General features: G+C 48.5%; 1 protein-coding gene across 1 annotated transcript; it reads left to right on the top strand.

Moving 5' to 3' along the window:
* The first annotated feature begins 3,106 nt into the window (after positions 1 to 3,106).
* On the top strand, positions 3,107 to 6,359 carry LOC118560201. Its single transcript, XM_036131026.1, has 2 exons — positions 3,107 to 3,543; positions 3,999 to 6,359. Exon 2 carries the CDS (start codon positions 4,369 to 4,371, stop codon positions 5,485 to 5,487), a length of 1,119 nt encoding a protein of 372 aa, XP_035986919.1. The 5' UTR covers positions 3,107 to 3,543; positions 3,999 to 4,368; the 3' UTR covers positions 5,488 to 6,359.
* Positions 6,360 to 14,869: the final 8,510 nt, after the last annotated feature.

The following is a 14,869-nucleotide window of genomic DNA, read 5'->3' as shown; positions in this document are numbered from 1 at the left end:
GCATTAACTTGGCCTCTGGTAATAAAATTAAAAATCTTGGTGTTGTTTTCGACCAAGACATGTCATTTAAATCCCATATTAAACAGGTTTCCAGAGTTTCCTTTTTTCACCTCCGGAATATCGCCAAAATTAGAAACATTCTGTCCAGGAGTGATGCTGAAAAACTAGTCCATGCATTTGTTACTTCAAGGCTGGACTATTGTAATTCTTTACTATCAGGAAGTCCACAAAATGCAGTTCGAAGTCTTCAGCTGATTCAAAATGCTGCGGCAAGAGTTCTGATGAAAATCAACAAGAGGGATCATATTTCTCCAATTTTAGCTTCCCTTCATTGGCTTCCTGTTAAATCAAGAATAGAATTTAAAATTCTCCTTCTAACGTATAAAGCCCTTAATAATCAAGCTCCACCATATATCAGAGCTCTGATTACCCCGTATGTTCCTAACAGAGCACTTCGCTCTCAGACTGCAGGTCTGCTGCTGGTTCCTAGAGTCTCTAAAAGTAGAATGGGAGGCAGATCCTTTAGCTATCAGGCTCCTCTCCTGTGGAACCAACTCCCAGTTTTGGTCCGTGAGGCAGACACCCTATCTATTTTTAAGACTAATGTTAAAACTTTCCTTTTTGACAAAGCTTATAGTTAGAGTGGCTCATACCCTGAGCTATCTCTATAGTTGTGCTGTGATAGGCCTAGGCTGCTGGAGGACATCAGGGTCTAATTTTCTCACTCTACTGATTTCTACTGTTCTTCAGTCTACTGTTCTCCAGTTTTGCATTGTATTACATTGAAATGACTGTCGTCATTTCAGCTTTTAACTTTTTGCTCTCTCTCTTTTTCTTCATAGTAGGTACACCTGGTCTGGCGTTCTGTTAACTGTGACATCATCCAGAGAAGACGGCTCACCCGCTACTACCATCTAATGTAGAACAGATTACTAGATCAATGTGTGCTTCTGTGCTTGTTTGTCTGTCTTGTTGTGTCTCTGTTCTGTCTTCTGTAACCCCAGTCGGTCGAGGCAGATGACCGTTCATACTGAGCCCGGTTCTGCCGGAGGTTTTTCCTTCCCGTTAATGGGTGGTTTTTCTTCCCACTGTCGCTTCATGCTTGCTCAGTATGAGGGATTGCAGCAAAGCCATGTACAATGCAGACGACTCTCCCTGTGGCTCTACGGTTCCCCAGGAGTGACTGCTGCTTGTCGGGACTTTGATGCAATCAACTGGTTTCCTTATATAGGACATTTTTGACCAATCTGTATAATCTGACCCAATCTGTATAATATGATTGAACTTGACTTGGTAAAGTGCCTTGAGATGACATGTTTCATGATTTGGCGCTATATAAATAAAATTGAATTGAATTGAATTGAATTGAATTATAACCATTACATTCTTTCAGTGGGCTTTTGCATTAGAGAAGCCAAAATGACTTATTTAGGTGTCAGAGGGACCAAATTAGGTCTCCCCACAAGGTGTAAGCAGTGTTTCCACACACCTTAGCTGTTGGACAGCTCTCTTCTGTTTTAGCGCCCAAATTCGTCTGAATCATGTTAAATATGAATTTCAGTGAGTTTAAACTGTGTTCTGATCTTACTAATGACCGGGCACATAGAATGTTCATTTGCAGGATATTTGGCATCAAATTTCTGCCTTTCTGAGCTTTGAGAAGTGAATTATAACCATTACATTCTTTCAGTGGCCTTTTGCATTAGAGAAGCCAAAATGACTTATTTTAGGTGTCAGAGGGACCAAATTAGGTCTCCCGACAAGGTGTATGCAGTGTTTCCACACACCTTATCTGTTGGACAGCTCTCTTCTCTTTTAACGCCCAAATTCGTCTGAATCATGTTAAATATGAATTTCACTGAGTTTAAACAGTGTTCTGCTGTTACTAATGACCGGGCACATAGAATGTTCATTTGCAGCATATTTGGCATCAAATGTCTGCCTTTCTGAGCTTTGAGAACTGAATTATAACCATTACATTCTTTCAGTGGGCTTTTGCATTAGAGAAGCCAAAATGACTTATTTAGGTGTCAGAGGGACCAAATTAGGTCTCCCCACAAGGTTTAAGCATTGTTTCGACACACCTTAGTTTATTGACTGCTCTCGTCTTTTTTAGCACCCAAATTGTCTAAATCATGTTAAATATGTATTTCACTGAGTTTAAACAGTGTTCTGCTGTTACTAATGACCGGGCACATTATTAACAGCAAATTTCTGTCTTTCTGAGCTGTGAAAAGTGAATTATAACCATTAAATTCTTTGAGTGGCCTTTTGCAGTAGAGCAGCCAAAATGACTAATTTAGGTGTCAGAAGGAAAAAGTTAGGTCTCCCCACAAGGTGTAAGCAGTGTTTCCACACACCTTAGCTGTTGGAAAGCTCCCATCTGTTTTATCTCCCAAATCGTCTGAATCATGTTAAATATGAATTTCACTGAGTTTAAACAGTGTTCTGCTATTACTAATGACCGGGCACATAGAATGTTCATTTGCAGCATATTTGGCATCAAATTTCTGCCTTTTTGAGCCGGGAGAAGTGAATTATAACCATTACATTCTTTAAGTGGCGTTTTGCATTAGAGCGGCCAAAATGACTTATTTAGGTGTCAGAAGGACCAAATTAGGTCTCCCCACAAGGTGTAAGCATTGTTTCCACAGACCTTAGCTTGTTCACTGCTCTCTTCTGTTTTAGTGCCTAAATCGTCTGAATCATGTTAGATATGAATTTCACTGAGTGAATTATAACCATTACATTCTTTGAGTGGCCTTTTGCAGTAGAGCAGCCAAAATGACTTATTTAGGTGTCAGAAGGACCAAATTAGGTCTACCCACAAGGTTTAAGCATTGTTTCCATACACCTTAGTTTATTGACTGCTCTCTTCTGTTTTAGCGCCCAAATCGTCTGAATCATGCTAAATATTAATTTCACTGAGTTTAAACAGTGTTCTGCTGTTACTAATGACCGGGCACATAGAATGTTCATTTGCAGCATATTTGGCATCAAATTTCTGCCTTTTTGAGGTGTGAGAAGTGAATTATAACAATTACATTCTTTGAGTGGCGTTTTGCATTAGAGCAACCAAAATGACTTATTTAGGTGTCAGAAGGACCAAATTACGTCTCCCAAAAAGGTTTAAGCATTGCTTCCATACACCTTAGCTGTTTGACAGCTCCCATCTGTTTTAGTGCCCAAATCGTCTGAATCATGTTAAATATGAATGTCTGTCAAGTCAAATTACACTTGAGATGAGTGCATTTTTAATAAATAAATAACGTTGTAATTTGCACTAAAAGAGATTAAATACGGGGGTGCAATTCACTGACGGCAGTAGCGTCAAGCAACAAAATGGAGACAATCTGCTTAATTGCTGCCTGGTGCGCTCACGAGCTCATGACGTCACACACGCGGTGCATCTCTGAAGCGCAGGTGTGATATCAGACCCAAGTAGGAGCAGAAGTTATTGAGACACGGACGAGGATCCTGTTAAAATTAATACCAACGCAGCAGAGTACTTTTGAACGTCTACAACGATTGGAGGGGCAGCCGGTAAGAAGCTAAACTTAAAATCTGTGCTACAGAGTCGCTACTGTTGCTGCTGAATGGTGTTTGTTTACGTGTTAGTGTGCAGCAGAATGGATGCGTAGCTCTGTTCAATATGGTTTTGCCATGCTTTGATTGTCTTGATGAAATGTGTGTTAGTATGGCCATAAGCTGCGTATTTCTTAAATATTATTAGAAAGTGTTTGGTCGATTGGTGTGATAAGAGGGTCTGCCTTTTAATTGGGTTAACAGATATAAAGGATAAATAGGTTAAATGGGGTTTGTGCAATCAAAGTGGCAATATGTGGTTTGTGCTACGTAAGCTTGTATGTGTTTCAGTGTTTGGTGTTATTTATCAAGTAGCATTTTGTATTGAATGGAGTATTTAAGGCTGACATTTACATGTATATTTGTAAAAATTTATGGATATTTATGTGTGTATTTTTTTTTTTTTTGCAAAGGTTTTTTACCTGTTTGACCACTGCTAAAGAGAATAAAAGAAAAAGGAAGTGGAAAAGAAGCAAACTGAGTGGATTCCAGTTTATTCTCCATGTAGACGGGTCATAATCCCTTTCAAGTTGGGGAAGCTGCATAACTGAGTTGGCAACTTGACAGTAAAAAACCGCTTCCAGGAATTGGAACCCGGATAGCCAGAGAACACAGCTCTGATTGACAACCGAAGACCAGGCAATTAAGAAGTGTGGAAAGGCACCAAGCTCGGACCTGGGGAGAAGTCAGGAGCTTGATTACTGGCGCGTAGAAAGAAAGTACAAGGAAAATTTAAAGCAAAGAAAGTGCACTTACCTTGTTATCCGCGAACGACCTGCAGAGATGGTAAAGACCGCTGACGAGCTGAAAAAGGACCGGACTGTGGCAAAGAGACCATTTTCCCGCATGGCTAACATCCTGCTGAAGACCTATGATAACAAATCAGTATTAGAACTAGAAGATGGATTCGGTAATCTCACACAAGCAGCAGAAAGAGTCTGGGAAGCCAATGATGATTTAGAAGCTAGACTTCTCGAGGATAAAGAGTCTGAGGTGGGTGCTGAAGAAGCAGAGTTGTCTGATCAGCAAAAGGCAGACCTAGTAAAGACGGCTGGTGATTGCGAAGAAACATTGAAGGAAGTCAGACGTCTTCTCCAAAACGTGCTGTGGGTCCAAAATGGAGAACACGATGTGCTCACGGCGCTCCAAGTGGCAGAAGTTGAAAGCAGGCGCACAGGTGCAGTGGACGTCAACAGCAGGCTCGAAGCCTATGAATTCATGCTGGGTCACCTTCAAGATCTTGCAAAAGCAGCAAAAGTGTCCTTTGAGCGATGGAAGCGATGGACACCAGCCAAGCAGAAGCAAGACATCCAGGGACGGTTGAAGGATCTCGACCAGAAAATTCCTTTGCTCGTGTCCAGGAAAATGGACTTCATTTGCGAGAAGATGAAAGAGGATCAACGACAAGTAACCCCTGTCTTCCAAAATCTTTCAGCGCCTGTCATTAGACTGAAGCCAACTTCTCTTCCCAAACCAAAGAGAGAAGCGAGGTCTGATCCAAGGCACGCAAGAACAAGGGCCACAAAGTCAAATGATGTGCCAGCAGGATGTGTCGTCTGTGGTGATGGAAAACATCGGAAGAAGCTGTACTTCTGTAAGCAGTTCTGGGCCCTGACGCCAGCAGATAAGAACATGGCGGTCAAGAAGCTAGGGGCATGTGAGAGATGTCTCGAACTTCATGATGGCCGAGCATATTGCAAACCCACTTACCTCTGCAAGCATCCAGACTGTAAGGACCAGCGCCTTCCTGAACACCATTATTATCTGTGTTCAAATGCTGCACCAAGAGGCGGAGCCATGCCGAAGAGGAGTGAGTACCAAAAGGCAGGCAGGAATGGATATACGGCTAATCAGGAGGACTTTATCCGAAAGCTCCCCCCAGAACTGGCAAAGCAGTGTTGACAAGCTTTCTCCAATGCCGTATCAAAGACATTAAGCACTGAGATCACGCCATCCAGCCTGCTTGGGCAGCATGGTCTGCAAGAGTTTCCAGTCATAATGATGCTACTCGAAGTGACGGCCAATGCCGGGCAAAAGATTGGCACTCTGATTGACCTAGCATCAGATACAAACTATATCACCCACAAAGCAGCAGGGAGACTGAACCTCAGGAGTGAGGCGATCACTCTCGTCGTCCACGGTGTTGGGGGCATGAAGACCCATGTGGAGACAAGAAGGTACTTGTTAAAGATTAGAGTGAAGACCTCAAAAGGAATCCTGCAGTCCCATCAATTAGTCTGCTACGGGCTCAACAATATAGCCGATGTCCACAAGGGTGTAACAGCACAACAACTGCATAGGCTCTTTCCCGACGTGCCCATTGAGGAGCTTACAAGACCCAAAGAAATTGATCTTCTAATAAGCCATAGAGAGGGCAAGCTGGCACCACAGCGAATCAGAGTCGTTGGAGACCTTGTGCTCTGGGACGGGCCATTGGGGAAGACCATTGGGGGCACCCATCCGGACCTGTTTGAAGATGTCGTCATGTCAGCCCACACATCAAGCACTCATTTCGCTAGGTCAATGAGGACAGCCGCCACAAAGTATGAGGAGTTCCTGGCCAGGCCCCCCAGGCAACAACCACCAATCGGTCAGCTCCACCATGGCATCCAGGTGACCACGACTTTAACCACCTGCCACGACTTCCTGGAATGGTGGAGGTGGGACAGTGTTGGCGCTGCTTGCGAACCCAGGTGTGGAGGCTGCCGGTGTGGAAATTGTCAACCAGGAGGCAAAGACATGACCCTTGCTGAGGAGCGGGAACTGGAAGTAGTGAAAGGGGGGCTCACATACGTCACAAGCGACTACCACAGCAAAGACCCTCACTGGCATGCCAGATATCCTTGGCTCGAAGATCCTGTTTCACTCCCAAACAATAAAGGAGCGGTTGAGGCCACCTTCCTTAGAACAGAAAGGCACCTCGCTAAGGAGCCTAAATGGAAAACTGCCTATGCTGCCCAGGTGCATGACATGGTCTCTAGAGGAGCCGCAATCAAGCTGTCTAAGAACACAGTTTCTAGTTGGACCGGACCAGTGTGGTATGTTAGCCATCTCATAGCACTAAATCCTCACTCCATAACAACCCCAGTGAGGCTGGTCTGGAACAGCAGCCAGAAGTTCAGAGGTGTGAGCCTGAACGATATGCTGATGAAGGGCCCAGATGTCCTCAACTCTATTCGGGCTGTCCTCCTGAGGTTCCGAAGTGGAGTTTTCGCCGCCATCGGTGACATAAAAAAGATGTATAATTCAGTCTGGCTTGAGGACCGTGAAGTGCATTTACACAGGTTCCTGTGGCGAGACTCTGAAGATGAGGAGCTAGGAGAGTATGCCATTACAAGGGTTAATATTGGAGACAAGCCAGCAGGGTGCATTGCACAGCTTGCTATGCGGGAGACCTCAAATCTGCCTCAGTTTATGCATCTGGAGGAGGAGCGACGTATTCTTGAACAAGATAGCTATGTCGATGACCTCCTTACATCAGACAATGATTTCAGTCACCTGAGAGCCGTGGCTACCAACATAGAGCAAATTCTTAAGGCCGGGGGATTTCAGCTCAAGCCGTGGGTGTTCTCGGGGCAAAGTGGAAGGCAGGAGCCTCAGGGGGAGCCAGATGATCAAGTGAGAGCCAAAACTGGAACGATGGTCCTTCCCAATCAGATGGGTGATGACGACAACAAAGCGCTCGGTTTGGGCTACGTTGTTGAAGAAGACAAGCTTCATGTCATGACTGCAATCAACTTTTCAAAAAGGAAAAAGAAGATGCGGCTTGGTCAGAACCTTCGTCAAGAGGAAGTAAGGTCTCAAACACCAAATCCCCTGACAAGAAGGGAGCTGCTCAGTCAAGTAGCTGGACTTTATGATCCTGGTGGCCTCATCACTCCTGCAAAACAGAGAGGAGCTATCCTGGTACGCAGAGCTTTCCAGGAAGCCAAAAGCAAAAGTTGCCCTGCTAAAGATACATGGGACACAGCACTTTCGGAGGGGCTAAGGGAGGATGCAATCGAGCTATTCGAACAATATGTTCAGCTCTGCAGTGTCAAGTTCTCCAGGGCTCTAACCCCAACATGTCATGCAGGTGAGCCATATGCAGTCACGTTCTCAGATGGGAGCGAGCACGCCTACGGGGCAGTGATGTACCTGAGATGGAGCATTGACCAAAAGACTGTTGTTCGATTGGTGGATTCCAAAGCTAAGTTGACCCCCTTGGATCAGAAGGGTGATGCCGTAAAGTCAGAAGTCTGTGGAGCCGTGTTTGCCTCCCGCCTGAAAAGGTACTTTGAAGCTCACAGCAGAATTAGAGTTGAAAGATGGTTCCACTTTGTTGATAGCCAGACTGTCCTTGGTGCAATCCAGAGGGAGAGTTATGGGTATCAAACCTTCTTCGCAAATCGCATTGGGGAGATCCAGAGCAACTCACAAGTCCAGGACTGGTGGTGGATTCCTGGGCCACAGAACATCGCAGACCTGATCACGAGAGGCGGAGGGCCCGAAGACTTAGATGAGGGCTCTGAGTGGCAGAATGGTCCTAAGTTCTTACACTTCCCTGTGAATAAATGGCCTATCAAATCTGCAAAGGAAATTATTGCTGCTGCTGCAAGGGACAGCATCAATAAGCTGCAGAAGAAGGCTTTTGTGGCTGTGTTGACGAGGTCCCAGACTGTAAAGCAAGCAGCACTTCAAGATCAGGGCCAGACTCGAGCTGGATGTAGGCCTGCAGTTCAGAGTCTCGTCGACGCCACACGATTCAGCGACTTATCTAAACTTGTGAAGGTCATTGCCTGGGTCTGGAGAGCAGCAAGAAAGTTTCTTGGACCAAGCCGAACCCTTAGTAGACCAAAGTGGGAGGCGGTTCTTTCAAGTGGCATAATCACGGTTAGAGAAAGGAAGGACGCACTGAGTGATCTTTTTCTTGCGGCACAAGAGGGCGCCAAATTCCCCAGCACGACGACCGATAGACTTGTCGTCTATAGAGCACAGGAGACTGGACTTCTCGTCTGCGGGGGCAGGGTGCAGAGCTTTGAGGGAGCCCAGGCTGCCGTCCCTCTTTTGCCTGGTGACTCATGGGTGGCCACATTGCTAGCTCGAGAGTCTCATAGTAAGGGTCATGATGGAGTAGTTGGGACATTGCTCAAGATGAGAAGGAAGGCCTGCGTCATCAGAGGAAGGAGGATTGCACAAAAGGTTGTCGATGCGTGTCTGCATTGTAGAAAGGCAAAGGCAAGAAGGTGTCGGCAAGTCATGGCTGACCTGCCACCTGAGAGAACTGAACCTGCTGCACCCTTTGAGTTCACAACTGTGGACCTCTTCGGACCATATCAAGTCAAGGATGACGTTAAAAGAAGAGTGGAGATGAAGGTGTGGGGCGTAGTCTTCTGTTGTATGGCTAGCAGAGCCATCCACACTGAGTTGGCCAATGCAGTCTCCACAGATGCCTTTTTGATGGCCTATCAAAGTTTTCAGCGATCCGGGGGCACCCGCGGAAACTTTGGTCAGACCCTGGCACCAATTTTATTGGTGCGAAGTCGGTCTTGGCAGATTTGCACAGATTCCTGGACAGCCAGAATAGAGTTGCTCTGGAAGAAACTGCTGCAAGGAATGGGACTGTATGGGAGTGGAAGATCCATCCAGCAGATTCTCCACACAGAAACGGTGCTGCAGAGGCTGCTGTACGCATTGTGAAGAGGGCGCTGAAGAGTCTGGGGAAGGGGTCCACACTAAGGTACAGTGAGTTTCATACAGCTTTGTGTTTGGCTGCCAACCTGGCGAATGAACGGCCGATTGATGCCAGGGTGCAGAGCCAGGAGGACTGTATTCAGTATGTCACCTAATTCTCTGCTGCTAGGAAGAGCCTCCCAATGTGGCGATGTCAAGGTCTTTGATTTTACCAGTTACCCTTACAGGAGACTTCAAGAAATGCAGTCAGAAGTCAACAAGTTCTGGAAGAGCTGGAGCCAGCTTACCGGTCCCAACCTCTTTGTAAGGAGAAAGTGGCACACCAGTGAGAGGAATGTGGCTGTCGGGGACATTGTCTGGCTGTGCGACCAAAATGCGATGCGGGGCCAGTTCAAGCTCGGCAGAGTTGTCAGCACCAATCCAGACAGTAAGGGAGTTGTGCGGGACGTTAACGTGAGGGTTGTCCCAAGTTACTGTGTCCCAGTTGTGAGAGCTGTGGGAGCAAGAAAGTCAAAGGCTGATGGGCAAAGAGAGGAAACTAGAGCAACAGTCCTTCGCAGGGATGTCCGGCGGCTTGTCGTCCTGTTGGCTGCCGAGGAGCAAGGGGGCCATGGGGTTTGACTTTGGAAGGGCGACCTTCCCAGTGTGTTCACAGGAAAGCTCGAGTGGGAGGTGTCAAGTCAAATTACACTTGAGATGAGTGCATTTTTAATAAATAAATAAAGTTGTAATTTGCACAAAAAGAGATTAAATACGGGGGTGCAATTCACTGACGGCAGTAGCGTCAAGCAACAAAATGGAGACAATCTGCTTAATTGCTGCCTGGTGCGCTCACGAGCTCATGACGTCACACACGCGGTGCATCTCTGAAGCGCAGGTGTGATATCAGACCCAAGTAGGAGCAGAAGTTATTGAGACACGGACGAGGATCCTGTTAAAATTAATACCAACGCAGCAGAGTACTTTTGAACGTCTACAACGATTGGAGGGGCAGCCGGTAAGAAGCTAAACTTAAAATCTGTGCTACAGAGTCGCTACTGTTGCTGCTGAGCCGTTTGAGAATGGTGTTTGTTTACGTGTTAGTGTGCAGCAGAATGGATGCGTAGCTCTGTTCAATATGGTTTTGCCATGCTTTGATTGTCTTGATGAAATGTGTGTTAGTATGGCCATAAGCTGCGTATTTCTTAAATATTTTTAGAAAGTGTTTGGTCGATTGGTGTGATAAGTGGGTCTGCCTTTTAATTGGGTTAACAGATATAAAGGATAAATAGGTTAAATGGGGTTTGTGCAATTAAAATGGCAATATGTGGTTTGTGCTACGTAAGCTTGTATGTGTTTCAGTGTTTGGTGTTATTTATCAAGTAGCATTTTGTATTGAATGGAGTATTTAAGGCTGACATTTACATGTATATTTGTAAAAACTTATGGATATTTATGTGTGTATTTTTTTTTTTTTTTTTTTTGCAAAGGTTTTTTACCTGTTTGACCACTGCTAAAGAGAATAAAATAAAAAGGAAGTGGAAAAGAAGCAAACTGAGTGGATTCCAGTTTATTCTCCATGTAGACGGGTCATAATCCCTTTCAAGTTGGGGAAGCTGCATAACTGAGTTGGCAACTTGACAATGTCACTGAGTTTAACACAGTGTTCTGCTGTTACTAATGACCGGGCACATAGAATGTTTATTTGCAGCATATTTGGCTTCAAATTTCTGCCTTTTTGAGGTGTGAGAAGTGAATTATAACCATTACATTCTTTAAGTGGCCTTTTGCATTAGAGCGACCAAAATGACTTTGTAGATGTCAGAAGGACCAAATTAGGTCTCCCCACAAGGTTTAAGCATTGTTTCTATACACCTTAGCTGTTGGGAAGCTCCCATCTGTTTTAGCGTCCAAATTGTCTGAATCCGTCCGTCCGTTCGTCCGTTGTCTTCCGCTTATCCGGGGTCGGGTCGCGGGGGTAGCAGCTTCAGTAGGGAGGCCCAGACGTCCCTCTCCCCAGCCACTTGGGCCAGCTCCTCAGGAGGAATCCCAAGGCGTTCCCAGGCCAGCCGGGAGACATAGTCCCTCCAGCGTGTCCTGGGTCTTCCCCTGGGTCTCCTCCCGGTGGGACGTGCCCGGAACTGGGTCCTGGGTCTTCCCCTGGGTCTCCTCCCGGTGGGACGTGCCCGGAACACCTCTCCAGGGAGGCGTCCAGGAGGCATCCTGACCAGATGCCCGAGCCACCTCAACTGGCTCCTCTCGACGTGGAGGAGCAGCGGCTCTACTCTGAGTCCTCCCCGGATGACTGAGCTCCTCACCCTATCTCTAAGGGAGAGCCCAGACACACTACGGAGAAAACTCATTTCAGCCGCTTGTATCCGGGATCTCGTTCTTTCGGTCACGACCCAAAGCTCGTGACCATAGATGAGGGTAGGAACGTAGATCGACCGGTAAATCGAGAGCTTCGCCTTTTGGCTCAGCTCTCTCTTCACCACAACGGATCGGTACAGCGCCCGCTTCACAGCAGACGCTGCACCAATCCGCCTGTCGATCTCCCGCTCCATCTTCCCCTCATTCGTGAACAAGACCCCAAGATACTTGAACTCCTCCACTAGGGGCAGGACATCCTCCCCAACCCGGAGAAGGCACTCTACCCTTTTCCGGTTCAAGACCATGGTCTCGGATTTGGAGGCACTGATTTTCATCCCGGCCGCTTCGCACTCGGCTGCGAACCGCTCCAGTGAGAGCTGTAGATCACGCCCTGATGAAGCCAATAGGACCACGTCATCCGCGAATAGCAGAGACGCAATCCTAAGGCCACCAAAGCGGATCCCCTCAACACCTTGGCTGCGCCTAGAAATTCTGTCCATAAAAGTTATGAACAGAATCGGTGACAAAGGGCAGCCTTGGCGGAGTCCAACTCTCACCGGAAACGAGTCCGACTTACTGCCGGCAATGCGGACCAGACTCTGACACCGGTCGTACAGAGACCTGACAGCCCTTATTAAAGGGTCCGGTACTCCATACTCCCGGAGTACCCCCCACAGGATCCCCCGGGGGACACGGTCGAATGCCTTCTCCAGATCCACAAAGCACATGTAGACTGGTTGGGCAAACTCCCATGCCCCCTCAAGAATCCTGCTGAGGGTGTAGAGCTGGTCCAGTGTTCCACGGCCAGGACGAAAACCACACTGCTCTTCCTGAATCCGAGATTCGACTATCCGACGGACCCTCCTTTCCAGAACCCCTGAATAGACCTTACCAGGGAGGCTTAAGAGTGTGATTCCTCTGTAGTTGGAACACACCCTCCGGTCCCCCTTTTTAAATAGGGGGACCACCACCCCAGTCTGCCAATCCAGGGGAACTGCCCCCGATGTCCACGCAATGTTGCAGAGCCGCGTTAACCAACACAGCCCCACAACATCCAGAGCCTTAAGGTACTCAGGGCGAATCTCATCCACCCCCGGAGCCTTGCCACCGAGGAGCTTTTTAACAACCTCGGCAACCTCAGCACCAGAGATGGGAGAACCCGACCCAGAGTCCTCAGGCTCTGCTTCCTCAATGGAAGACGTGTTGGTGGGATTAAGGAGGTCTTCGAAGTATTCCGCCCACCGACGCACGACGTCCCGAGTCGAGGTCAGCAGCACACCACCCCCACTGTAAACAGTGTTGGTACTGCACTGCTTCCCCCCTCCTGAGACGCCGGATGGTGGACCAGAATCGCTTCGAAGCCGTACGGAAGTCTTTCTCCATGGCCTCTCCGAACTCTTCCCACGCCCGAGTTTTTGCCTCGGCGACCAGCCGAGCCGCCTGCCGCTTCGACTGCCGGTACACATCAGCTGCTTCCGGAGTCCCACAGGCCAAAAAAGCCCGGTAGGACTCCTTCTTCAGCTTGACGGCTTCCCTCACCGCTGGTGTCCACCAGCGGGTTCGAGGGTTGCCGCCACGACATGCACCGACAACCTTGCGGCCACAGCTCCGACTAGCCGCCTCAGCAATAGAGGCGTGGAACATGGTCCATTCAGACTCAATGTCCCCCGCCTCCCTCGGGACGTGTTTAAAGTTCTCCCGGAGGTGGGAGTTAAAGCTCCGCCTCACAGGGGACTCCGCCAGACGTTCCCAGCAAACCCTCACAGTACGTTTGGGCCTGCCCGGTCGGACCGGCTTCCTCCCCCGCCATCGGAGCCAACTCACCACCAGGTAGTGGTCGGTGGAGAGCTCCGCCCCTCTCTTCACCCGAGTGTCCAAGACATGCGGCCGCAGGTCAGATGAAACGACAAAAAAGTCGATCATTGAACTGCGACCTAGGGTGTCCTGGTGCCAAGAGCACATATGGACATCCTTATGCTTGAACATGGTGTTTGTGATGGACAATCCATGACGAGCACAGAAGTCCAACAACAAAACACCACTCGGGTTCAGATCAGGTGGGCCATTCCTCCCAACCACGCCCCTCCAGGTCCCACTGTCATTGCCCACGTGAGCGTTGAAGTCCCCCAGCAAAACGAGGGAGTCCCCAGGAGGGGCACTCTCCAGTACCCCTTCCAAGGACTCCAAAAAGGGTGGGTAATCTGAACTGCTGTTTGGCGCATAAGCGCAAACAACAGTCAGAACCCGTCCCCCCACACGGATGCGGAGGGAGGCCACCCTCTCGTTCACCGGGGAAAACCCCAACGTGCAGGCACCGAGATGGGGGGCAACAAGTATGCCAACCCCAGCTCGGCGCCTCTCACCATGGGCAACTCCAGAGTGGAAGAATGTCCAGCCCCTCTCAAGGAGACTGGTTCCGGAGCCAGAGCGGTGCGTCGAGGTGAGTCCGACTATCTCTAGTCGGAACCTCTCAACCTCGCGCACAAGCTCAGGCTCCTTCCCCACCAGAGAGGTGACATTCCACGTCCCAAGAGCCAGCTTCTGCAGCCGAGGATCGGAACGCCAAGGTCCCCGCCCTCCACTGCTACCCGTTACACATTGCACCCGACCCCTTTGGCCCCTCCGACAGGTGGTGAGCCCATCGGAAGGGGGACCCATGTCGCCTCTTCGGGCTGAGCCCGGCCGGGCTCCATGGGCAAAAGCCCGGCCACCAGACGCTCGCCAACGTGCCCCACCTCCAGGCCTGGCTCCAGAGTGGGGCCCCGGTGACCCGCGTCCGGGCGAGGGAACACGAGGTCCAACAATCGTACTCATCATAAGGGGAGTTTTGGGCTGCGCTTTGTCTGGTCCCTCACCTAGGACCTGTCTGCCTTGGGTGACCCTGCTAGGGGCTTAAAGCCCCTGACAGCATAGCTCCTAGGATCACTGGGACACTCAAACCCCTCCACCACGGTAAGGTGGCAGCCCAGGGAGGGGGTGGGACGTGCCCGGATGCCTCCTGGACGCCTCCCTGGAGAGGTGTTCCGGGCAAATTGTCTGAATCATGTTAAATATGAATTTCACTGAGTTTAAACAGTGTTCTGCTGTTACTAATAACCGGGCACATAGAATGTTCATTTGCAGCATATTTGGCATCAAATTTCTGCCTTTTTGAGGTGTGAGAAGTGAATTATAACCATTACATTCTTTCAGTGGCCTTTTGCATTAGAGCGGCCAAAATGACTTTTTAGATATCAGAAGGACCAAATTAGGTCTCCCAACA

This window comes from Fundulus heteroclitus, unplaced genomic scaffold, assembly GCF_011125445.2.
Source record: "Fundulus heteroclitus isolate FHET01 unplaced genomic scaffold, MU-UCD_Fhet_4.1 scaffold_40, whole genome shotgun sequence".
Classification (NCBI taxonomy): Eukaryota; Metazoa; Chordata; class Actinopteri; order Cyprinodontiformes; family Fundulidae; genus Fundulus; species Fundulus heteroclitus.
The sequence above is the reverse complement of the archived record's forward strand: the minus strand, read 5'-3'. Positions and strand labels throughout refer to the sequence as shown.

Excerpts from the sequence above, each read along its gene's own strand:
- LOC118560201 (XM_036131026.1), top strand. The coding sequence starts at position 4,369 with ATGGTAAAGACCGCTGACGAGCTGAAAAAGGACCGGACTGTGGCAAAG.